The following is a 26,559-nucleotide window of genomic DNA, read 5'->3' on the forward strand; positions in this document are numbered from 1 at the left end:
ATTTGCCACCTTTGCAGACAACTATGCTGAATCTATTTCAACTTCAGCTACACAGCAGACTTAATCCTACATCATGGCTCCTCAGCAAGGCATCTGACATCAGTGCTGCTTGTGACAGAATGCTCTTTACAATTAGTCCCTTTGGCTCTCTTCTCACTGGCCCTTTGCTCTGACCAAACATCTGAGGCCTTAGTAAATCTGTCAATGTCCTAAAAGCTGCACCTCAATGATGAGCTTACCCATGTTAACATTTGCAGCAAGCAGTTGCTCCAAGTTTAACCACTGGGGAAAATTATAAATTGCAATAGAGAACATTAAAGTGCATGATGATGTAACTGTATTCAAAATATTTTCAACCCAAACACTGGTGAAAGAGTCAACAACCTGTAAGAATGGAACGTAACAAGTTTCAGAACTTCAGAGACTCTAAAGCGTTGTCCTATTGATAAAACGGCTTATTGTGCTGTGTATCAAACTATATATAGCATACGTAACATACAGTTTGATACTCAACATCTAAGCCATTTCCAAAATCCCAGAGTCTCCGAGGCTTCACTAGATATTCTTTAATTATTAAACCTAAAAATGTCAATAATTTAAAGCTCTGTGAGTAAAGCAGTGTTATTCATCACTCCAGTGACTCATGGTAAGAACAAAATAATGAGTTAGTAGCTAACGGTCATGCTAGCTAGTTAGTTCTGTTAGCAATGTACATCCATAATTCACAGAGATTTCTAATCACATGCTACTGTTGACTAGTTTCAAAACAAAATGTACCTACCCAGAGAAGCTAAACAGGATGAAACATGTCATTCACATCAATCACAACCTTAATCATGCCGTAATTAAGTCTCAATACAAACAATACACAAATTGGGTGAGTTATAGAAAAATGTGCACTGTGAACAGTTGTCAGGAATGTGAAAATTAGCCACAAAAAAGCTGTAGTCATGGGGGAAATAATCAATAATAATAATAATAATAATAATAATTGGGTGTTGGGTTTTTTTGTTTAGTTTTTTTGTCAAGTTGAGCATCGTTAAGATAAGCTGTTAACAGACCAGTTAAGAAATACCAACTGCATTGGTATTTCATGTTGGACCATTTAATGACACATTGCATTAAAATGAAACAATATCACAAAAAGACGACAACCACAAGATATTGAATTCTTTATATTTATGCTTTAAAGAATATACTATATTTAGAACAATAGCTTAATATTGTGAGAAATACACTTGTATTTTTATACTCAGAGTTTGATGAGAATATTGATATTACACACATTTCTATGCTGAATATAAAAGTAACAAGACAGTTAGGTAAGCCTATAGACTAGAAGCAGGAAGAAGCGGCTGGCATTATAAAACATTGTACATTTTAAGTTTTTTTGCTATACAGTATCAAAAGATAGATTTTCAGTCGTTTTGCACTGTTCCTCCATCAAATGGAAGTTTCCTTCACCCATTTCAGTAAATGTATGTTGAATTTAAAGATTTTAATATTGCTTTTCATTTGATATTTATTTGAGAGAAATGAAGGTGAATTTGGACATGAGCCACTTTTTGAGACTGATTTTTAAAAGTAGTTTCTAAAGCCACATTCGGCTCACCCATCCACATCTGGCTCTAGGTAGTCCTCATCTCTCTCCACCAATCCTGGGGCAGCTGAGTTTAAGTCATGTGATGTTTCAAGGCTTTCATGGACCTCTGCTGTAGTCTGTGTGGTTCCAGGGATTGTATCGATGTCGTCATAATTCTCCTGTGGATCTTCCACTTCGTAGGTCACCCCGTCTGTCACAAAGAAAAACAGATGACATGTGTTAAACAGAGATTAGACTCACTGATTTTCCAAATTGCCATTTACTGTTATTGAAATGTGAAAACACTGTGATCGAACTAGTTTAGAACCCCAGTGCTTTCATTATGGACACCTTCATGCGTGTTGATGTTGATGACAGTAGTGCCTTGAAAGGTCAGGGGTCGAGCCTCATCTGCTTCAACATCCTCATAAGAGGAAACATTCTGCCCATCCTTCTCTGAGATTAATTCAGCCTCTGATCTGGTTCCTGAATGAAAAATAGCAAGAGAACACTTACATCATGTTGGCTTTTTAAAAAGAACTCCCACTTGGAAACAATCTGAGATAAATCTAAGACAGGCAAATTGTTTTAGAAAAACAATTATTTAATTAATTAATTTTTGCAGCTTCTCATGCTGAAAAATAGGTCCCCCAAGGATGTTTATACTGCACAAAATGAATTAAGTACTGCAAAAGATAAACCATTAAATCATAGAGAAGTTCCTGTCTTTATGATTTACTATTTCATTTTTTACAGTCGGTCTAAATTGAAAAAAAAAAAAAAAACCATCAGGGTATTTCCTGTGAATTAATAGAAACTTTCTATTTTTCTGTAATATTACACATTTGATGATTGCAATTCAAATTTGACATTTACTACGGCAGCATTTCTTTTTTTATCATGCAGAAAACTAAGAAATACTATTTAAATTGCCCTTATTATTATTTTAAATGTGTAGTTACATTTCTTTAGGCTGATAGAAAGTGGGATTTTACTGGTTCCTGTAAGTGGCCTACCATGTAATTTAAGATTGACAGCCATAGACTTTCACTAAAAACTGCTGCTCTTTGTATCCAGAGGCTTAACTGTTATTACCAATGATCTCTGCCATGAAAGTCCGTTTGAAAGATAATTTTTCATTTCATATATGTTTTATATCTCTGTTCAAGTCCACGGTGAAATTGAAATTGTGCGCCTTCAAGTAGTCAGCAGGGGGGAGCAGTAGGGCTGCACAAAGAGACGACATCAGACGGGGTAAAATCCAGATTTAACTGAGGTAAGGTTTTGTTCTTGACACAGTATGATTAAGCAGAAATAACTTGCAAAAGCAGAAAAAATGGAATATTGATATGCAGTGATAAGAAATATTTGTTTAAAATATAACCATGGACATAGAAATATAAGAAGTAGCAAGACCTACAACAAACAAACATGGTGTACAGTATTTAAAGGGCACTGTGATCAGAAGCAATAAAGTATTTAGAAAACATGAATGAATGAATGAAAAAAATAATCAATCAATCAATAAACAAATTAATAAATGAATGACTCACTGCCATGACTTAAGTCTTCCATCTCATTTTCTTTGTTCGTGACATCTTCATATTCCCCACTTTCAAACTCCATTTCTTTGTCTTGCAGCATTCTTGCTGAAAGGTTACAGTGTTACACATTTACTCATAGAGTACATAACAACAGTGCACTGTGTTAATGTACCAGTGATGTACCAATGTACCAGGGTACAGAAAAAGACTGGTGCGCTAATCTGGAATCAGCCATAAAAGCACTGTCAGCAGGCAATTTTTTCATTTTTGATACAGGCACTTTGAATGTAAGCAACAGTGTTATTGTTCAGATAAGATTACTTTTTGTTATGAAAAAACAGGGTTACATTTTCCTTTCAGGTTGTTGTTTTCAAATCTTTAAACTAGGCCCTCCCCTACTTTCCATGTGTGCTCACACAACTTGCAGAACAGAATTTAGTATGGACGAAGTGGCAAAAAGGTGGAGCTGAAAAGCTGAGAAAAGGAAAAGAAACGTAAAAATAAATGCAGCAAAATATATCATATTAGGCCACTTGTTATCAGGGCTGCTGCTGTTCCAGCAACAACTGCTGTAGTAACAAACCCTCACAGTAACAGGAGGCTGCCGTGGAGAAGTGCAGGGGGAGGGACAGCAGTCCCAACAAAAGTAAAATGAATGGCCACTTTGTCCATGAGCCACTGTCAACAGATAAAGTTTAGCTATTAATTGTCACATACTGTAGTGCAGTTCAACTAAGAACTAACCCAAAAACAACTTTAGCAAGGAGATTAAAAAGAAAAACTAAGGGCTGATTTTTTGTAACAGTCCAGTCCTGAGTATGCGAGCAGGAAATACAAGACACAAGCACAAGTTTGGGTAGTTTTCACAATGTTTCCCTAAGTTTTTAAAGTGAGCAATGTTTGAATGAGATGATGCGTTCCTTGTTTTGTCAGCAGTAGCGATGGCACTATTTGAATTCAGAATTCAGTCAGTATGTTGGAGACTGCCCTCTTGTGGCAAAAAAAACTCTCAAACACCTTTTTCTGGATTATGTTCTCATGTTCAGGCAGGTTTTTTACACTTTTTAAAGTAATTCATTAAAAGTGAAACAAGCCATGTGTTTAAGTCATGTAATAAAGATACTCACGTGAAACGTTGGACTTCCTGGCTCTCTTGAGATAGAATCGTAAAAATACCAAAATTAAGATCACAACAACAAGAAGAAATCCCACACCCACGATAATAGGTGCTATTGGTGTAGAAGGAGGTGGTGGAGGTGTAGGGGGTGGCTCGTAGCCTGAAATCAAAAACAACCACTTTATTTATTCTGGATTCAGTCACACTGAGAGCTGTACTTGACTCATCTTGTTTATCTGCACCACCTCAAGGTAAGTAAGCTCAGAGTTACCCATTTTAAAAAATCTCTTCTCTGCAAAACATGTTGAATGAATATTTTTGAAAACAATAGAACTTATTGAGAAAGGATTTGTGGTTTGTCTTACAAAGTATTTCAGCTGGAGAAACGTTTCCGCAGGAACGTTGTTTGACAGAGCGCTTGACATCCATGGTAACATCAGTGAACTCCAGTGTTGTTTCTAAGCTGACCTTGAATCAAATTTAAACTTTTTCACATTTAGAGATACAGCCGGAATAGAAAACACTGAAATTTCTCTGGCAGTGAAAAACAGGCCTGACTGAAGCATCAAAGCAACACACAGCAAAAGAAGTCACTAAAGTGACCAAAAGTATTGGGACATTCAATTTATTTTATATTTCTGCAAATTACGTGTCAGCAAAGTGTCCAGTAAGTTTTTAACTTAAAAATCTTTGAGCATTTTGTATTTAGTCAGCTAAACCTCCCATAGATTTCTTTCCATTTCATAAACCTAAATAATATAAAAATCACATTCCATTCTTCATTATTAGATTTAAATAAGCTGAAACGCAGGGCCAGGAAACTGTCCATGATATTGGTTTGTAGCATACGAGATAAATTAGTGACCGGTTTCAAGAAACAGAATGTAAAGATTTACCTGTTTGTCTTCCGTAGAGCCGCTATGGGTCTCATTATTAATTTCTTCACAGAGCTTTGCCGTTAAGTTTTGGACATACTCTTTCTCTTCCGCCCTAAATGGACATACTCTTTCCCACTTATCTCGATAATTGACATAAAGGACACCTCCATGTTTTTCAGCGGTGCGGAACTTTACACTTTCTGTAAAAGCAAAGAAACTGTGTTTAAAGAAGGAAACAAGCTCATCCACTTCTGTCTGGCAAATATGATGTTAGAGATGATCTGCTTGTGTTCATAATGTGTTTAAAAAATGAACAAAAATAACTTGTACATTTTTAAAATTTCTGAGATGACTTTTCTACTGAACCAGCCAAATGGTCATTGTTACAGAAACTGGAATAAGTTCCTTAACAGTGGCATAAACAACTTGAAAATGTCATTTTTATTTTATTTTTTTAAAAAAAAAACAACTTTCCTTTTGTAAAAAGAAAGAAAGAAAAATTACTCAAAGATAATGAATTAAAATACTACCATAATTAAGAGAGGACATACATGTATGTACTGTATATAGGGATGAGTTTATGGAAAGAGAGGTGTATGGACTCACACTTACCACTACAAGTAATGAACACCACATTTGTGTCACACTTTCCTTTAGTCCTCCTGCACTGGCCAATGATGGAATGGTACTTTTCACAGCTGACATGGTAAATGTTACCTGAACCCTTTGATGGAGCTTTGGATTCAATGAAGACAGCATTGCCACAAAGGTTTTCTTGGCAAACTTTGTGTGCATAGGATAGATCCCAGTTACTAGCACACACTGGAACGCCATCTATCCTCACTTCCCCACGGCAGCCCTGTGAAAGGCTGACACTGGGCTCCTCTGGGAAGGAAAGCAATAAACACTGCAGTCAAGTATTGATAAAGACATAAAGTGCTGAGGTAGAAATGATCAGTTAATCTTCTCTGCACTGCAAAGTCAAAATATGAAGCACAAGTCCATAATCAAATAGTTCATTTAACACTTTTAGCTTTGGTTTGTTACTTTATCCAGTGTATCTGGAATAATTCTCCTTCACACTCCGAGTGTCTTGTTTCACTCTTCAGTGTTTCCAGTGCAAATGTAAAATGTCTGTGATCATTTAAGATCAGTCCTGCTGATATAAATCTTACTTTTGCATTCAATAAAGACGGGCTCCTTCCTTGAGGGTGTGGTTTTATTTTCACATTCCCAAATGCTTCCTGGATTTTCACCACAGCTGAAGCTTTTGTTCCAAAAAGAATCTATTTCAATTGTTTGGGGGTGGATTTTATTTGTTGATTGGTATCCACCACAGTCCATATCCTGGCAAAGCTTTTCCTTCTCAGTTTCATTGAAGTTTTCTCTGGAAACAGCACTGAGTCCCTGTCTCCAGTGAACCAACACTGTTCCACTACAGGCCTTTTTGTCAGGTACCATCGTCCTCCATTCTGAGACAGACAAGAGAAATAAAAAGTTCACAAAACATGATGTAACCAACAGGATCTGAATGATATAAATAACACACTCTGCACACAGAAATGACATTATGATCCTGCATCAACTTAAAGTTTTACACTTTTGAAGTTTAGCTACCCTTCTGACTGCTGTGTAAATAAAATGATTTTATAGAGTGATAACAAAGAGATGACAACTGATGGCAGCGATATTTCTATAACCATCAGACTGCACAGGCCAGCTGTTTCCAGCTGATTCCAGACATTAAGTGAGTCAGACTGTGTGGCAGAGCCGTACTGGTGACATGGACAACAAGCAGAAAAGAAAAGAGTAAAACTGAGTAGAACAAATATCATTAATGGAGGTGAGGATGTTAATATTCTACCCTTTATTGCACTAAAAGTAACCTTTCAAGGCGAGCATGTCAAAGTTTGAACGCAGCATTATTTTTATCTCAACATTTTTCTGAAATACAAACTAGTCTCAGTTTGTTTCAATTTCAATTCAGTTTCAAAGCCTTTATTTTAAAATTAGGCTGAAGGAGCAAAGAATAATTCAGAAACTGCTGACACAAAGATCATTATACACACCAGAGCATCGGAGGCCACTGTGTTTGCAGGCAGCTGTAGAAGCAGTAATACTGCTGCATGCAGATAATGGACTGTTAGCATTTGCAGTGCAGTTTAGGTTTGAAATGGCTAATTTCTCTGCTGGTGCAGGTCCAAAGTAGGGAAGAGTCTCGACAGCATCACCACATTTAAGCTCCTGACAGATGGTGTTTCCATTGTTAGTGTCTTTGAGAGCATCCTCGCACACAGGGATCCACTTCCCCTCATACTCCACCTCTACGTTTCCAAAGCATTTGTAACTGGGAATGCTAAATCTGGGCTTGACACTACCTGAAACAAATTAGTAATGTTGTCACTTTATTTTTAATTATCCATCATAGTCATAGTGAAAAGATGAAAAGGTAACTTCAGAAAAATTCAAATTTGCTTCTTTAACACAAAAAGGATTTGAAGGAATATTTAAAAACAGATTCATGTTAAAGCAAAAATCAGTCTCTTTTTGTTTTTTAAATTCTGGTATCCTGTAACTTAGTGACAAAAATTCAACAATCCAATAAACTGCAACAATAAAACTGGCAATTTTTTCCAAAGGAGGCAAATTAGTTGAAAATGAAACATTCTGCCAAGGAAAGTCACAACATTTATTATATGTTTGCAATCTAAAAATAGTTTTTTTTTAAAAAAAAACAATTAATTACCTGAGCAAACAACATAGGCTGGTTTTTGTTTACAGGACTTATCATTGTCCTGGTTTTTGACAAAGATGCTCTGTGTCAGGTCAGTAGTCTGATTTGTCAGGTGTAAACTCTTAAAGAGGATATCACCATCTTTGGGACTGTTGTGGGCTTTTATGGGCGTCCCACACTTCAGCTTTTCACACAGCTTCACAGACTTGTCTTCTGTCCAGGTGTCTGCACACATATCTCCTTCTTTCTCTTCTACATGAATCCTGACTTTTCCCCAGCAGCTGTTCGTCAACCTCATCTCAATATTTCCTGTTGTGACATGAAAAAGTTAAATTTAAGAGGAAACTAGTATCAGCAGATATTTCACAACTTCTTAGACCAAGCTAGGTTTCAGAAAAAATAGAAAATAGTAGAAATTTGATTGAGAGAAAACAAGGAGGTGAATGTACATCTATGGACATTAAAAGGTAAAGTCTGTTATAAATAAATTGTCTCTTCTGTGACACAATAAATCAATTCCATAATGACCTTATTCTTAGTTTTATACTTTAACTCATTCATATTTCACATTACCTGAACATTTCACATAGGCAGTAGAATTATGGTGGTCAGGAGGCAGAGGTGTAGTTCGGCTACACTCAAAAAGAGACTTTTTTCTGGATGAGCAGCTAAAAGAGTTTTTCCAAACTTTATTAATCATATCAGCCCTAGAATTGAAAGAAAACCTGGAAGCGTTCCCACAATGCATCTGCTGACACACTGTGTCTGCAGACTCTTGGTTCCATGTCTCTTTAGACCCAGAGAGCCAGTAGATTTCTCTGCCATGCTCTATCCCCACGTGACCAGAACAGGTTCCACTTAAAAACACCACCTTGTGACCTGATGGACACAAAGAGAGAAACATGATATACAGTAAGTGGCTGTGCAGGTCGTCTACCTGTTGAAAGGTCAGTGGTTCACAAAGACATAGACACAAAAATAGGAAAGTGGTGCATAAATACATACTTGGTGAAAGAAGCTGAATGGAGATATACCACAGTCTGGGCTTATTCCAGCATAACTAAGTGATTATTCGGGATCACCTTATTGAACACTAATTATAAGCTTTATCAAAAAGGAAGGTTTGAAGCCTAATCTTAAAAGCAGAGAAGGTGTCTGTTAGATAATTTAGTATTATTGGAGCATGTACTGGGTATTCTTTTGATGATATTATACAAAGGACCCTGTTTCTGCAATGCCCTTTGTTTGAACCTCATCTCCTCTTGCTGTGTCAACTGAAGATTTTATGGTGTGAAAGTAGATACTAAGGTTGGAAGGAAAACACCAACAGAACTCAGGATGTAGCAGATCTCTGTATAAGATTTATAGGCCTTGAGAGTGCATTTTACTGCAATTGTAGAACAAAGGATTCTAACTGTCTAAGTGTTTAACGGACCTGTTAAAGGTATGTTGAGATACGATTGTAGAAGGCCCCTTTCGGAGCGGGGGGGGACCTTCCTTATATGGTTCTAACTTGAAACTTGTTGACACACGAACCTTTCTGTCTATAAATACCGCTGCGCAAAGGAATACAACTTTGAGTTGATTTTGGGAAAGCAACCCGGACAGTCTCTGTGTCGTTTTGTTCTCCCAGCTGCTCCCGACGTCGTAACTAACCCGCTGATGGCATACCTGAGTGCTACTTGAGAATATATTGCTGAGTGTTACTTAAGAATAATTTTGAATCTTATAGGGTAAAGACAAAACTCTGCTTATAGACGCCCACGCCTTGGAGAAACCCGATCCACGGACCAGACCCGGGACGTAGTTTCTTTCAGTGTCTGTCTACCAAATCCAAACTGGGAGGTGATTCCACAGAAAACGAGCCTGAAATCTGAGTGCTCTGCCTTCTATTCCACTTTTAGGAACCACAAGCCTGTAGTCTGAGAGGGAAGTGCTCAACTGCCAATGTAGTTCTTTAAGATGATTATTCAAGACCTTGTATGTGAAGAGATGGATTTAAATTTGATCTAGGGTTCCAATCAAGAGAAGCCAAGATACGACAAATCTACTCTCTCTTGTACTCTCGCTGCAGCATTCTGGATCAAGTAAAGATTTAACTGGAGGCCAATTTAATATTTATAAGATTAAAATATACTCAGTTTTATCTCTCTTTATAAGCAAAAAATGGGCATTGGCTTTAAGACTTTCTTTACGAAGCATGTGACTTTCCAAAAATAATTTTGTAAATTACATTTGAGTAAAAAGTCAAGGCAGCATGTTAAAGAAAAAATGGTAATATGGCATGATCAATGAAAGTTGTAGTGTCTTATTTCACTTTTCTGATCAAAACAGATTAACAAAAATCCGTTTCTTAGTTTGCAAGTATTAAACTGTAGGTATAGAAGGACTCTTGAGCCTGAATGAGGTCAAGAATAAGCTGAGGGGAAAAAACACATTTTCTTTTCTTCTGCCTCACATCGATGAATGAAAATGGCTTTTTCCTGGTTCTAAGATTTTGTCGTATATTAGTAATTTAGTATTTCCCGTTTTGATCAAACTTCACCAATATAATCAGTGTTAAGCAATTAAAAAGCCAAAGATACAAAAATTCTTCCTTTAAGAAAGGAAACCGTTTTTCCGGCTGATGTCACTGAAGGGCAGAGAAATTATAACATTACACTCACCCTCACAGGTGATTCCAGCTGCTTCCTGATCCGAAAATTGGTTGTTTGAGTTTTCTGTTAAACACTCAGATATCTTTGATATCTTCTTATTTCTCGGACACGTTATTGACAGGAAGCTACCAGAACCCTGACTGAACTTTTCAGTTTTGCCTTTTTCCCCACATTGCAGTTGTTTGCAGACAGCTGCTAATTGAGCGTCTGTCCATTCTTTTGCAGGAACTTTCTTCCACTGGCCCTCATGCTTTATCTCCAATCTTCCAGCACATCTTCCAGGACCATCTGCCAGGTTCACCTCCACACTGTCTGTACCACGACAATAAGAGATTTATCAGCCACGAAACACAAAAAGAATAAATACATTAAATTAAACTCTTACTGAACACATTTTGGAAAAATAAAATCAGAATTTAACAATGTCACAATTTCACTGAATGAAGTAACTCATTTTCTCTCTCGACAGAGAATTTATTGCAGGATTTAAAATCCCATTATAAAAGTAGACAAAGGCCATCAGCAGCCACTCTGTACATTTCCACTGCTGTATCTCACCTGAACACACCACATAAGGTTGGTTTGAACACTGGATGTTCTTGCCATGCTGAGACTGACAGTGCCACAGTGAGGACTCATTGCCTTTGCAGCTCACACGGTCCATTATCCCTCTTGAATTTTGACGTTCGACTTTAGTATAAATCAGCTAGAACAGAGCATTTATGAGTTTATGTTATTTCATTGATAATCATTATTAATTAAGTATTAATGGTGCACGTTAGTACACTTATCACAATAAAGTCCATAGCACTGCTGTATGGACAGTTTCTGATACACTCAGTATCCATGTATCAGAACACCAGGTAACTTATGTTGACTAAACTTGAACACTCACTTCCCCACATTCAAGCTCCTTGCAGACCAATTCAGCTTCCTTTTTAGTCCAGGTGGAGGCACACACAGGATTAACTGAACCTTTCACTTCAATATTAACTGTACCATAGCACTTGCTGTCTTTACCAGAGTCCTTCAGAACTACTTTAACTTTATCTGAGGGAGAGAGAGAGAGAGAGAGAGAGAGAGAGAGAGAGAGAGAGAGAGAGCAGTTTCACAGTGTGAAGTGTTTGCTTGGAAGTTGTTTGTGTTGGAATATAGATGTGTTGAATTACCTGTGCATGTCACATTAAGGTTTTTGTTTGGGCTGAGAGAGTTACCGCAGTGCATTTGCTGGCACACATCAAAATCAAAGTTGTCCTGTTGAACAGGTACCCAGTTGTTATTTTCTTCTTTTTCCAGCTGCCCAGAACACACATTTGACGGGTTTCCTTTGAGCTGCAGTCTCGTATAACCTGTTCATAAAAACACTTTCACCATATGTGTGTGTGTGTGTGTGTGTGTGTGTGTGTGTTACCTTCACATATGACAGAGAAAGTTTTGCATGATGCTGAATCATCATTGCCATTCGCACACTGCCACAGATGATCTGGGTCTCCGTTTTTATAAGCCGAACAATCAAGCTTCATCTTTGATGCTTTTTTGAATCTTTCCCTATCCCCCCTCTCTGAGGGAGGAATTTCTCTGAGTCCACCACACCCGAGATTTTTACACAGAAGCCTGGCTTCTTTTTCACCTTTTTAAGAGAGGAATAATTTATTGTTTGTTCATCAAAAACATCGCAAAACATAAAAAAATGATAGAACTTATTGCAAATCAAATTGAGAGCGCTCAATATTTAAACAGCCCTGCCCTTTGAAATATATATGTATATATATATATATATATATATATATATATATATATATATATATATATATATATATATATATATATATAAATAATTAACAAAAAGAGAAGACATACCAATGTTGTTGTTACAAAAGTAACCCTGAGTTATGCCATCAACAGAGTACTGGACAGCTCCAGCACATTTGGGTCCATCCAGGCTTAATGTGATATTACCTTGAAGAGCACACTCAATTATCAGCCAAATATAAACACAGATAAAAAAAAAACACAAAAAACCCCCACACAAAACAACCAAACAAACACCACAATTGATTTCCCTTAACAACTTTTAGCTAAGAGTCATTGTCACTGAGCTCACCAAAAATAAATAAATAAATAAATAACAAAAACAGAGAAAAATTTGAAAAACTTACTTGAACACTTAAGTTTTTTCACTGTGACCTTTGAGTAATCGCTGTAGTTCCAACCAGGATGTTTACATTTCCACAGAGCGCTCTCGTGTCCTTTGCACTCCAGTTCATTGAGCCAGATCGGTCTGTCTTCAGAAGGCTTGGGAATATCTGTTACTGAGTTCTCCACAGGTTCCCCACAGTGAGTGCTCTTACAAACCACTTTTTCAGTGTTGTTGCTCCAGAGTCTATCCCCAACATAACCCCATATGTTGTTATGGTAGACTTCAAGGTAGCCTTCACATGGGTAGCCTCCTTTGTTTTTTAGAATCAGTTTGTCCTCAGCTAAGAACATACAAGGTTTATACAGCAAATTATTATTATTATTATTGTTATTATGATTTGTTTCATGGCTGACTTACTTTTGGGAACTGCAAAGGATAAAATGTTAAAATTTTGTAAAGAATTTGAGCTCCTGCCATAACAAAACATTTTGTTTTTGTTTTGTATGCTTTTATGTTTTACTTTATTATTTTAATATATCTAGCAAGATATTTCTAAACATTGTTTTTGTTCATTATTATTATTATTATTATTATTATTATTATTATTATTATTATTATTATTATTATTATTATCATCATCATTATTATTTTGAATCCACTAAGTCTTAATCCAAACAGGTCTGCTTATAAAACTTCTGGGAAGTCGGAATTAAGCCGTCATAGGGAAAGAGGCAGATAACACCCTGGACAGGTCACCAATCTGTTGTAGAGCTAACACATGGAGACACTCGTGTTTACACCCACAGCTGATTTAGATTTACCAATTAACCTACTGCACGGATATCTTTGGACTGTGAGAGGAAGTCAGAGTACCCAGAGATAACCCATGCACACACAAGCCGGCTGTGCCAGCTCCACGAAGAAAAGGCCCATCATTGATTCGAACCTAGCACTCTGTAAGGTGACAATGCTCATCACTGGACCTCATGCTGCTCTTTAAGTAGTCATTTTTCTCTAAATAAAAAAATAGATCTCCACATACATTTGAAAAGTTAAAGCTTTTTGTTGACTGTGAATTTTTGAAATTCCGAATTTCCCGCAACACCTCATCTTTGCAAAAAAAAAAAAAAAGCTATAGAAATATAACCATTTCACATAACTTTTTGAATAGAGAGGGGGATTCCCATTGTAAAACATTGTTAGGATTTCAAAAATATTTTAAAGATTCCTTCCTGTAATGGTGACTGATAATGAAACAAGTCCTCTGCAAGGAACAAGTGGCTCTTTAATGATCGCAGCACATAAACCTACATAGTTGGATGTAGTAGGGTGTTACAAGCGCATTCATCAGCTCTCTCAGATGTTTTTCATCTATTTTCTCCACAGCACGTTTTCACAATACTACTCTCTAGTGGTGCAATTTGGTATATCACATTAGAGGACACAACACTTCCTACTTCGACACAAACTTACTTCAATATATTTTGCAAGAAAATAGCATATTTATTTTATTACTTTGGCTTTAAATTGAGTATTAAATCTCAAATCAGTTCAGATCCACACACACACACACACACACACACACACACACACTGAGCTTTTTTTAAAACAGTATTTCAAAGATGTTAAATACTTCACAGACATTTTTAAGATACTTTCTTAAATCTAACAAATAACAATAATTAATCGTATTCAGAATGAAATAAATTAAATTAACTTGCCTGAGATCATCAGCCCAATGTGAGCAAGGTGGAGAAGCAGGAGGAGGAACCACATCATCACCACAGCTCATGACTTGAGAGTGAGACAGACAAATGATGTTCTCAGCTTTATATTGTCGTGGCTTCGCCCACCAAAAATGGAAATGAGCAACATACGCGCCAAATTTAGACTGCCGAATATTGTCTTAATTTAAAAGAAAACTAACACACAAGTGCACTTATTTCTTATGCAGCACCTTTTTATGCTTTTCTCTTCGTTGAACTCAAACTCACTATGACGCTTTTACACACACTAGAGATTTTATAAAAATTGTGAATTGATCAACTATTGATTCAATGATTAATAACTGACTGTTAATTAATTAATTCCAAAAATGTTGACGCAGGCTCATCTAGAAACAGAGTTCTAACTATTTACACATTACAGATTTATGACATAGACTACTGATTACAGTATAGACTTCACAATCATCATATAATATCTGCCTCAAACAGGGTCATATTGGGTATTCCACTTCAAATCAGCCAATTTTTTAAGATTTTCTACCCAACCATCTCCCGTTTTGGTCTAAATCTTGAAGATATTACAAGCATAACGAGTACTGTGAAATTTTATTGTTAAAAAAAAAAAAAAAAGCTTGGAGTCTAGCTCTCCTGCAAAAATCAGTATGTAAGCACATACTAATGAAAAAATTAATATTGCAAAAGACAGCGACAATTTCTGAATGAGGTATTTACAGACTGAAGACTGAAGCTAAATTCAGCAAATAATAATTGTTCCAATCAAAATAGAAGAAATTCAAGTCTATAATGGAATCCAAATAGAGCGAAATTCAGGAGTTTCTCAATGATACCTTAATTATAACTAAGACAACAATTACGTTAAACACGTGCATTTCCCCCCAAGATCTAAGCAGCTCTGATCCAAAGTGTGATGATCATTACTGTGAAATTTTTGCTTTATATTTTTTGCATTTTGAAAACTTTGGAAATATGTGAGCATAAATATCACAAAAACTATTTTTAAATGTACTACTCTATTACTATATTACTATTACTGTTTTAACTAGTCATTCTTACCATAAAACTGAATCAGGATAACATATGGTGACAATTTCTAAATAGTTCATTTTGAATGCAAAATAAAGCCTGTTGTATGCTTTTTTTCAACAAGAAATTCTTCATCAGAAGTGACAAAAATCGTGCTGATTGCAAATATGACAAGTTGTATCACAAAATCAAAATACATGAGCAGACTGTCTGAAAACAATACAATTCTGGAGTTCTTAGATTATTCTAACTAAAATTTAAAAATAATAATTTTGTTAAACATCAGCAAAGCATTTCCGAACATTTTCTGTTAAACCCTCTCCAATTTACTTAAACAGTTTTTATTTTTTTAGGTCAGTCAACCGACTTTTAGGCCACTATGGTATTTATCGACTATGGTATTTATCACAGAAGGCCTCAAAATGGTAGGTAGGTAGAATGGTTCTATGTGTATTTGTTTAACAAATGTATTTTCTCAATCATAATTCGAGTGCCATCTTGAAATTCAGGATCTTGAATAGCCAAGAGATTTCTATTTTTTAAATATCAGTCCCAGAGAACACATCCTGACTCATGCTGACTGTAAGAAAGGACGATAGGAGATATTCATGCCCAAATAAAATCAACAGCAATCCATATATAAAATATATATTCACCCTTTGTACTATAACATCTTTATGCAAAAAAGATATACCAGAGCAGAAAATATTGAAATTCGAGTGGTCTTGAATGGAAAAATGTGTACATATTTAACAAAATAATTTTCTGGGTAATGATTATTGATATCTGATATTTTTGTTTTTGTGGCATATGTTGCCATAATTTTTCAATCTACTTTGAAAATTGAATGACAATGACATTTTTTAGTTTTTGCAAGAATTAAAATTGAAAATCTAAAATTCAGAAGTATGAATCAAAAATTTGGGGGAATATTTATGTTGATGTCATGTTTCGGCTGTGTGCAGGCAGGAGAAGGAAACGCAAAACTCACCACACAGGAATTAAACTCATGAAGTTGCTTTATTGCAGATTGTCACAAAAAATATAACAAAACTAAACTGGGACATAGATAACTAACACACAGGGAAACACAGCCATGAGGGAGACTACGACACTGACTTAGGCTACGTTCACACTGCAGGTCTTAATGCTCAATTCCGATTTTTTGATCAAATCCAATTTTTTGGTCTGCTTGTTCACACTACAAATAAAATGCGACAGCAAACGCGCTCTAGTGTGAACGCTCAAAGCGGCCCGCATGCGCAAAAGAAGACGTCACACACAACGCGCTCTGTTTAGACCCAGAGCAAACAATATTGTTTGACTGATGGCCCTTAATATAAAGACTTCGGACTTTACGTTTCCCAATTTTTGCTTTAAGTTATTTTGTTATTTACGTAACAATGTAAATAACATAATAATGATCCTTATTGCTGTTTAAGAGAGGAGCGGTGATTCAAAGGATAGTTGCAGATTTCTGTCAGAATCTGCAGATTATACAGTACAAATAAAATGTTCACGTTTCTCCAACATTATCTTCCCAACAGTTTCACTAACATATACGCTGGACGCCCAGGAGTTCGCGATGTCTTCTCGGGCGCTTCTCCGGCGCTGATAATTGCCGTCTGTCTTGTGTCAGTGACGTAAAAGACGGATTTAATGCGACATGACCGTTCAAACAGCAGTCGCTTTCTAAAACATCGGATATGTATCAGATTCAGTACCACATACGAAAGTGACCCAGATCGGATTTGTGCCGTTCATACTGTCATACCATGATCGGATATGGGTCGCATAGGGTCAAAAAAATCGGATTTGATGCGCTTTCGCCTGCAGTGTGAACGTAGAGAAACACAGGGCTTAAATATACTGAGGGATAACGAGGGAATGAGACACAGAAGCAGATCACAGCTGGGAGTAATCAGGCTGGACGAGACAAGGGAAGCAAAACTAGAAACACTGACATGAGACACTGACTGAACTCTATACATGTAAACTTAACAGCAACTGGGGAGACAGAACATAGGAACCTGAAACGTGGTACAGAAAGGCACAGTAGGCACAACATAGAACACAGAGAAGCCATATTATAAAACCTAAGAAATAAACCTATGATAACCATAACTGAAACCTAGGGAAATAACAAACACAGTACAACAAAGGACTCAAAACATAAACCATAATATAAAAACACATGAACTCAAAAAGCTGAGTCAGAAAGACCCAGAACCGTGACAGATGAAATGTTGGGTCATAACATTTTTATGGAAATCAGGGACAGTTGAGCAGACGGCCCATGTTGATTTCAGACTAAATGACCATGATCCTTTCTGAATACAAGCAAAGACAGATTGCCAAGTTCTGATACTAAAATAATAAAATTAATAGGTAGAAAATATCAAAAAAATATTTTAAAGTTTTAATTTGAACAAATTACCATAAAAATTGTTGCTGTGTCATCAGCAACAAAAATTTTTCTTGAATAAAATTCTACCAAATATCAACCTCTTGATCTTTTATATGTCTGAGAACATTATATACTAGAAAACTAATACTGGAAGCAGCACATATAGCAATCATTAGCAGAGCAAACATCAGCTCATATCAGCAAAAAAAAAATAATTCTTAGAATGGAAAGATTTAAGTGAGAAGACAGGAAAACAACAAACCAGGTATATTTTATCACACAGCATCTAGAAGTTGAAAAAAAAAAGCATCCTTAAAATAGAGAGAATGGCATTTGCGTAAAAATTACAATGACATGAAGGGGAATTATAAAGGCTGTGCAATAAATGTAAATAAGAATATTTTGCATATATAGCAAGTAAACATTCATTTGGAGTGAATGTTGCAGAGTGTAGAAAGATTATATACAAGATATAATATATAAAATATGCATAAAAACACAAGAGATTTTCTTTAAAAACACATCCAAGCGAATGGTAATGGATATCTACTAGTCACTCTAATGAAATTATCCATCTATTTTACAGTCAGATTTTACATGTGAATGTTGCCTGAACTGTGGTCACAGGTATAAAATGAGTATATGAGAGAAAATGAGTGTATGGCTCTGTGGCTTTGTGGCTGGAGACTTTTCAGAGCTGTGAGTAACTGGAAAAAAATATTCTCAAGTGCCCTTTGGTTAGCTGCGGAAATACATTTACGCCCAACCGCACATTAGGTGAAAGCAAAATAGGTCACTAAAAGACTTCCAAGAGATATCTCATTTTCTAAGAGATACACTCTGTTCAAGGGGTCTCAGCAGGTTGAAAGAAAACACTTTTTTTCATCCTACGTTGATGCACATTAATCAAATCACTTTTAATGCAGTTCAGTTTGATTTTATTAATATAGTAAAGTAAGATTGTTTATATAACACAGACATAACAGTCACAATGCAATATCAATAGAGAACTATGTTAGAAAATAATTAAAAATAACAGATTAAAAAAAATGTCAGCACAAGTCCTGAATAAACAGAAACGTTTTTAACTGTTTTATAAGAGACTACGAGGAGCCACCTAAACAAAGCCGGGGAGATGAGGTGTTTCAAAGCCTTGGTGCCGCAGACTGAAAAGCTCTGTCACCTACAGTATTCAGTCTTAGATTTTGAGCTTGCGAGGGAAGACAGCAAGCAGCAGTGTTTGTACCAAGAAGTTCAGATAAGTAGTCACGAACTTGTCCGTTTAGTGCTCTGCATGCAAGCGTGAGAATCCAAAATCAACTGGAAGCCAATGTAAAGAAACTAAAATAGGGGTCATGTGAGTTGGAAGCTGTAATTGATGTGGCATTAGTAACCGTAATCATAGAACGAGGGCCGCTGTTCTGACGCTGTTAGTTCAACATGGATATAATCACCTTTACTGCACCACATGCAGTTAGTCTAGTTTCCTTTTTTATGCTTGAATGATTTACAGGTCAGTGTTAACAAAGCAAATAATGAATGCCAAGGTTCACACAAGTTACATATTATAACTCCTTCTAAATCAGTTTGTGTGTTTGTCTGGTTCACTAAGAGACACTAACATAAAGTGAATTAAATAAAATTGTAAAAATAAATTAACTAGTTTTAAAGTAACAAAATGTTTTTCAATTCCTTTTTTTATTGGAAATCTGTTTGATTTCTTCTTGATCTCACTTTGAAGCGTATGACTCACACAGTGGTGTCGTGACCACATTTATCAGTGGACCGATCAGAGTTAAGGCATAACTGACTCAACCATCAGCTCAAGTTAGGAGCAAGTTTAACAGAAATGAAGCCACAAACCTCTGGGTTGTATTTTTGAAACCAGATAGTCTATCTAAACAGGAAACTGTACTCGTACATATGCTTCTGCTTCAGACATATTCTCAGGAAACATAAAAATATCCATTCCGAACTGGGTTTTAAAGTGTTTAAGGGGGAAAAAAAGATGATTTTGGAGCTTTCACTTGTTTTGAATATTTACTTAAACAACAGATTCATGAATTTCAGTGCTTTACATCTGTATCAAACTGAATGCAAAATTAAAGGGCATGCTAACCAGCAAACAAGACTGTCTGGATGCACAAACCAACCCTGTTGTCCTCCAACACACGCTGTAGAGACACACACTATTCAATAATGTATCACATATGCCATAACTAACTTTTACACATGAATAGTTTATGCATAAAACACTGGCTTTCTTTCAACATTGTATTTATTACCACAAAATTAAAACAGTCTATCATGACTGGTATATCTCTATCTAAATCTTCTCCTCTCAGTTTATTTGCATAAAGCTGTCAGTAACTAATATAATGTTTGGCTTTACATATTTGAATATTAAGAAAAGATTAAGAAATCACATGAAATGACAATAGTCCTTAAAAAGTGCACTGATGTGTGCAAACCTTAATATAGTCACTTGAGGAAATACATAGACCTCCATTATTTCAACACCTTATTTTCTATTAGATTTAAATTAAAATAAATAAAATTGCAACTATTTACAAATAAACTTACGCACCAAAACATAATCATCTTTTGAAAATAAATTTTCCATTTCACTAGCTGCATCAGGGCTGATTACCGCCAGACCTAATTACTGTAGACTAAGTCGACCCCTGAGCTTAAATAAATTACATTAAATTCAATTAAAAAAAAACATTTTTGCAGTTGTCTATTTAAATTCCAAACTTAAATTTGATTGAGATACTTTGGCCTGATCTTAAACAAGTTTTTCATACTGAAGCCATGACTGAATAAGTCTGCAAACAAGAATGGAGAAAAATCCTTCGCAGTGATGTGACAGACTCGTCCCAGTTATCATCCAGGGAAGGAAATCCCAGATGAACAGAATCAACGTTTTGGGATTTTTGCTGAAAAGTGTGGAACAACCAGTTATTAGTGTTAGAGGTCAATTCCTTTTTCACAGCGGGTAGGGTAGGTTTGTATACAAAAAATATTTATCCTTAAGAAATTAAAATCTTTTCAAAACTGAATTTTTTAAATGTAATTAACAGATTAACATGCCCTGTAGCCAAGACAGCAAACAACGGAGTAATATACATATACACACACACACACACACACACACACACACGTACTGCTTTATTTTATTTATTTAATAATGTTCACACGTGCGATGTGAGCTGATTGAGTTAAACACCACTACAGCTCTGACAGTCTTTAGCCATAAAAAGAAAAAACAATGTTAATATCTTAGCAGACAGCAGATGCCAAAACCAAAATTAAAATATCTTATGTATTTAAGTAAATTCAAATACACAGCTCACATTCATCAACAAATGTAATGTTTTTTTAAGAGATAAAGTTTGCAACAGGTATCTCTCGTAAATGAGACCCTGAGTCTCAGTGGGACTAACTGTGTTACACCCCTCTACAGCCCCTAATCTCTTCAGTGTGTTCAGATATTGCTAATTGCCACACCTAGTCAGGTGTGGATAAAAGCATACCTGAGGCAGGCTTTCAGGGAGGCTCACTAGTCTTTGGCGTTGCTGCTGGCCCTTCAACATTTCCATGTCTACCTAGGGTCCAGTTCGTTACCTATTGAGGTGTTTACTGATCATAACCCTCTTGTACTCTTGGCACACATGTTCAATCACAACTAGCACCTTACGTGCTGGGCCCTCATGCTGCAGGAATACAGTTTAGACATAAAAGACAAGAAAGGGTCTGAAAATGTACTGGCCGATGAGTTAGTTTGACTGTAATCTACTATGCCTTGTATGAGAAATGCGTTTACTATGTTGTTTGTTTTGCCTCTGTATTTATATTATTTTGTTAGCAAAAATGTTCTAATGGCACTGAATATAAATATGCTGCATTAACAGGATGAGCCAGGATGAGTTATTGATAATAACTAATGGTTAAACACAGAGTGGTCTATAAACACATACCTCTACTGCAGCGTAACTAAAAGAGGATTAAGGGTCACCGGATCCAACTTTAACTGTAAGATTTACCAAAACATTGTTTGTATTGATAAATGAGTTAATCTGGCTGGGTTGGTTGTGAGTTTACACCTGATGAAAACGTCGGTTTTTGGCGCTCAAATCATCTTAACATGCTTTGCATTCAAACAAATGCATATGAAAACATTTACTCAGAACCCACATCCAACCCAAAGACAAACCACAAAGACCCCCACCCACCCAGACTTGCATGCAGACAGAGTAACCAATGAGAACCTTGAGAAATGTTTTTAGTTTACATTTGCATGCAGATGTGGCAGATCTCAGGTCACGTAAGTAGTTTGTTCCACAAGATAAGAAAAAAAGAAAAAAAAAACATGATCAATTCGGAGATTGCCGCTGGTGATTTGAGAGACTTGAATCTATGTGCAGACCTAAAAATTTCTGTAACACAAACTCGTAACTACTTTTCTCTGTATTCACAAAACATCACATTTGTCATGAATCGCTGTGCGGCAGGCAGGAGTTGGACCCAAAATGCAGGACTCAGACTCGGGGAGGTAAACTCAAAACACAGCTTTATTTGCTGGCAGGGAAAAAACAGCCAAACTAAACTGGGAACAACAAACTAAGCACTCACAGAGAGACACAGGGAGATCCACACAGCATGAGGGACGACGCGACACCGACTCAGAGAAACACAGGGTTTAAATACACTGGGAAGAAACGGGGTTAATGAGACACAGGAGGAGGGCACAGCTGGGAGAAATCAGGACTGACGAGACAAGCGAAGCAGGACACATTCACATAAGACACGGACCATCAAAGTAAAACAGGAAGTATCATACAGAGACGCACACTTGACACAGTGGAGACAGCAACTAAGAAACACAGAGACATAAACCATAAGGCAGAGGACTCTAAGAACCGAGAGACACAGAGGGGAACTCAAACATGCAGACACAGACTACACAGAACAGAGGGGACACAGAGAAACATGAAGGGCAAGGGATCGAAACTAGAAACCATAGAATAACTCACACAAGTACAATATTACAAACATCACAAGGAACTAAAAACGTTGGGTCAGGGGACCCAGGACCATGACAGTACCCCCCCTTAAGGGCTGGCTCCAGACAGCCCAAACACAGAAAAACAAAACCAAACAGAAAACAACCCAGGGCGGGCAGCGGGGGCCCAGGACGGAGGGCTCGGGACAGAAAACAAAAGAAGAGCACAGCAAACACCGGAGCCCAAGAAAACAGCCCAAACACAGTGCAGTTCAGGGGGCCGACCATGCGGACGGCAACGGCGGCGACGTGGAAACAGTTCAGGGGGCGGACATGAGGCCAACTGGCGCCGCACCAAGCACTGACTCTGCCCAGGCAATGCTAACATGGTGCAGTTCTTAGGGGGCTGTTTAAACTGCAGGGGTCCAGAATCAGCTGGGGACTGAGACCCAGCCTCTGGGGAAGCCCTGGAGTGGCAAACTGTGCCAACGGCGGCTAAACCATGAAAAGTGCCCTGAGTAGAAATTAAGGTACCTCCCTGCGTGGAGTGAATGAGCAAAACTGGCGACACAGGAGACTGAGCAGAGAGTGGCTGCTGGCCAGCTAACTGAGCAGAGAGTGGGAGCTGAGCTACTGGAGACACGGGTGAGAGTGGGAGCTGAGCTACTGGAGACACGGGTGAGAGTGGGAGCTGAGCTACTGGAGACACGGGTGAGAGTGGGAGCTGAGCTACTGGAGACACGGGTGAGAGTGGGAGCTGAGCTACTGGAGACACGGGTGAGAGTGGGAGCTGAGCTACTGGAGACACGGGTGAGAGTGGGAGCTGAGCTACTGGAGACACGGGTGAGAGTGGGAGCTGAGCTACTGGAGACACGGGTGAGAGTGGGAGCTGAGCTACTGGAGACACGGGTGAGAGTGGGAGCTGAGCTACTGGAGACACGGGTGAGAGTGGGAGCTGAGCTACTGGAGACACGTGTGAGAGTGGGAGCTGAGCTACTGGAGACACGGGGACCTGAGCTACTAATGGTGGTGAAGTAGATAACTGCACGGGAGACTGAACTGAGGGCGTCTGCACTGGCACAGGGGACTGCACTGATGTCTGTTGTAACGGTGGTGGTGAGAGTGGAGTAGGCGGTGGAGTTGCTGACTTCACAGGAGAATGAACCAGAGGTGAGTGCACAGGAGACTGAGCTAGAGGTAGTAATGATAGTTGGGGGAAAAGTGGAACTGGTGATTGAGTGGATGACTGTGCTAAGGGAGGCTGCACTGGGGACACTGGAGACTGCACTGGGGACACTGGAGACTGCACTGGGGAAAGCAGAGCTGCAGGAGGCTGCACTGGGGTCACTGGAGACTGCGCTGGGGAAAGCTGAGCTGCAGGGGACTGCACTAGAGACTGCAGTGACGGTTGTGGTGAGAGTGGAGTTGGTGGTTGAGTAGACGACTGAGCTAAAGTCAACTGAGGAGGTAACTGAGTGGCAGACTGAACTGAGGGAGACTGAAGTGATGGTAGGGGTGAAAACGGAGCTTGTGGTGGAGTTAACGACTGTGCTAGCGGGGACACAGGAGACGGAGCTAGCGCTTCTGGCTGGGCAGCTAAGTGAAAAAACACAGCCCCGGAATAAACAGTCCCAGAGTCAGGAAACTCCTGATTGTCCCTTCCACTCACCACAGCTAGCAACTCAGAAGTCTCGGGGTCCGGCTGTGGCGGTGGGTATCGGCGGTGGGAACGCCGTTTCTTTTTTGATGATGGCTCTGACGGGCCGAGCAGCTCCACGTCCGGCCCTTCAGGCAGGTGGGCAGTAGGAGCTGGGGGATGAAGGTGGAGCTCATTTAGGATTAAATCCTGTTCGAGTGGGTGGAGCGCACTGAATAGCCAAGGAAGACCAGAGATTAAACGCTGTAGTCTGGTTTCCACAGCACGGCGAAATTCCTTCCCCTCATGTTCGAGCCACAGATGCAGGAGTCTTTCCACGGAGTAGATTATGTCCAGACGCAGTTCTTCTGGTGGGTTGAGTGCTGCTGGGTCCATGTCTGGTCGCGTCGTACTGTCATGAATCGCTGTGCGGCAGGCAGGAGTTGGACCCAAAATGCAGGACTCACAGACTCGGGGAGGTAAACTCAAAACACAGCTTTATTTGCTGGCAGGGAAAAAACAGCCAAACTAAACTGGGAACAACAAACTAAGCACTCACAGAGAGCCACAGGGAGCTCCACACAGCATGAGGGACGACGCGACACCGACTCAGAGAAACACAGGGTTTAAATACACTGGGAAGTAACGAGGGGAATGAGACACAGGAGGAGGGCACAGCTGGGAGAAATCAGGACTGACGAGACAAGCGAAGCAGGACACATTCACATAAGACACGGACCATCAAAGTAAAACAGGAAGTATCATACAGAGACGCACACTTGACACAGTGGAGACAGCAACTAAGAAACACAGAGACATAAACCATAAGGCAGAGGACTCTAAGAACCGAGAGACACAGAGGGGAACTCAAACATGCAGACACAGACTACACAGAACAGAGGGGACACAGAGAAACATGAAGGGCAAGGGATCGAAACTAGAAACCATAGAATAACTCACACAAGTACAATATTACAAACATCACAAGGAACTAAAAACGTTGGGTCAGGGGACCCAGGACCATGACAACATTAGAACAAGAAAAAAAAGCACTGTCAAAGAATATCTATATACATGAAATATTACAGTCCTGACGGGAAACATCTGCACCTGGTTTGGGAACAGCACCAAGCAGGACAAACAAGATCTGCAAAGAGTGGTGCGCTCGGCCGAACACATCATTCAATCAGAGCTTCCTGACCTGCTGTCCGTTTACACTAAGCGGTGCAAGACTAACGCCAGGGAGATTATGATGGACCTCTCCCATCCCAACAATGGACTCTTCTCACTGTTGAGGTCTGGGAAGCGCTTCCACTCCCTTAAGCCCAAAATAGAGAGAATGAGGAGGAGCTTCTTCCCCCAAGCTATTCGGGCCCTAAACCAGGTGTAGGACTGAACTCGCCCACACACATCACATCACTGTAGGACTGGACGCTTTCACACGCATCTCCACACGCACTCTAGTTTTTCCTTTTGCACACTTCTTATGATTTATAATTAATTTTTATTAATAATTTCTTATGCAAACTGTTATTTGCACATCTTACTGTAAATTTCTGAGTTAAATCTGTAAATATTACTGTCAGTTCTGGTCGGGCATTGCACAGCAATAAGCATTTCACCTCATGTTATTCTGTGTTTGGTTGTGTGTGTGACAAATAAAATTTGAATTTGTGTAAACTGTGGCTCTACTGTTTACACATTTGTCTAACAAACAAGTTGCCACATTATTAACACTTTCTGTTGTAGCTAGTTATTAATATTATATAACCATTATCACTGTTTATAACTTGCACACTACCTCAATATTAATTAAGCAGTAATAAATTGCTTTTAACATATTATCCCCATATGTTCATTCTTTGTGTTAATTAGTTCACACTCTAGCATCTTTTCACATTTATTTAAGATTTCACAAAACAAGTATTTCAGATTAATTTTTTTTTAAATAAATAACTTTCATCATCAAAAATACACAAGGATATAACAAATACAAAAATAAATGACACATACAAATAATATAATTGTTACAGAAGAAGAACGTTATGGAAGTAAAAAATGAATTTTGGGTAACATGAAGCATTTTTT

General features: G+C 38.1%; 1 protein-coding gene across 1 annotated transcript; it reads right to left on the reverse strand.

The window, feature by feature from the left end:
• Positions 1-1,608: 1,608 nt before the first annotated feature.
• On the reverse strand, positions 1,609-24,867 carry LOC146610744 (scavenger receptor cysteine-rich type 1 protein M130-like). Its single transcript, XM_085345062.1, has 20 exons — positions 24,505-24,867; positions 21,474-21,546; positions 12,672-12,992; positions 12,373-12,471; positions 11,924-12,142; positions 11,682-11,861; positions 11,408-11,562; positions 11,071-11,218; positions 10,522-10,824; positions 8,429-8,734; positions 7,868-8,164; positions 7,191-7,499; positions 6,297-6,593; positions 5,734-6,006; positions 5,140-5,321; positions 4,609-4,711; positions 4,254-4,403; positions 3,136-3,231; positions 1,934-2,068; positions 1,609-1,793 (listed from the first exon to the last, which is right to left on the reverse strand). Exons 1-20 carry the CDS (start codon positions 24,865-24,867, stop codon positions 1,609-1,611), a joined length of 4,194 nt encoding a protein of 1,397 aa, XP_085201188.1.
• Between the last annotated feature and the right edge of the window lie 1,692 nt (positions 24,868-26,559).

The sequence above is a fragment of the Diplotaxodon limnothrissa genome, linkage group LG20 (genome assembly GCF_057381915.1).
Source record: "Diplotaxodon limnothrissa isolate DT_005_m linkage group LG20, D_limnothrissa_male_GT1.1, whole genome shotgun sequence".
Lineage (NCBI taxonomy): Eukaryota > Metazoa > Chordata > Actinopteri > Cichliformes > Cichlidae > Diplotaxodon > Diplotaxodon limnothrissa.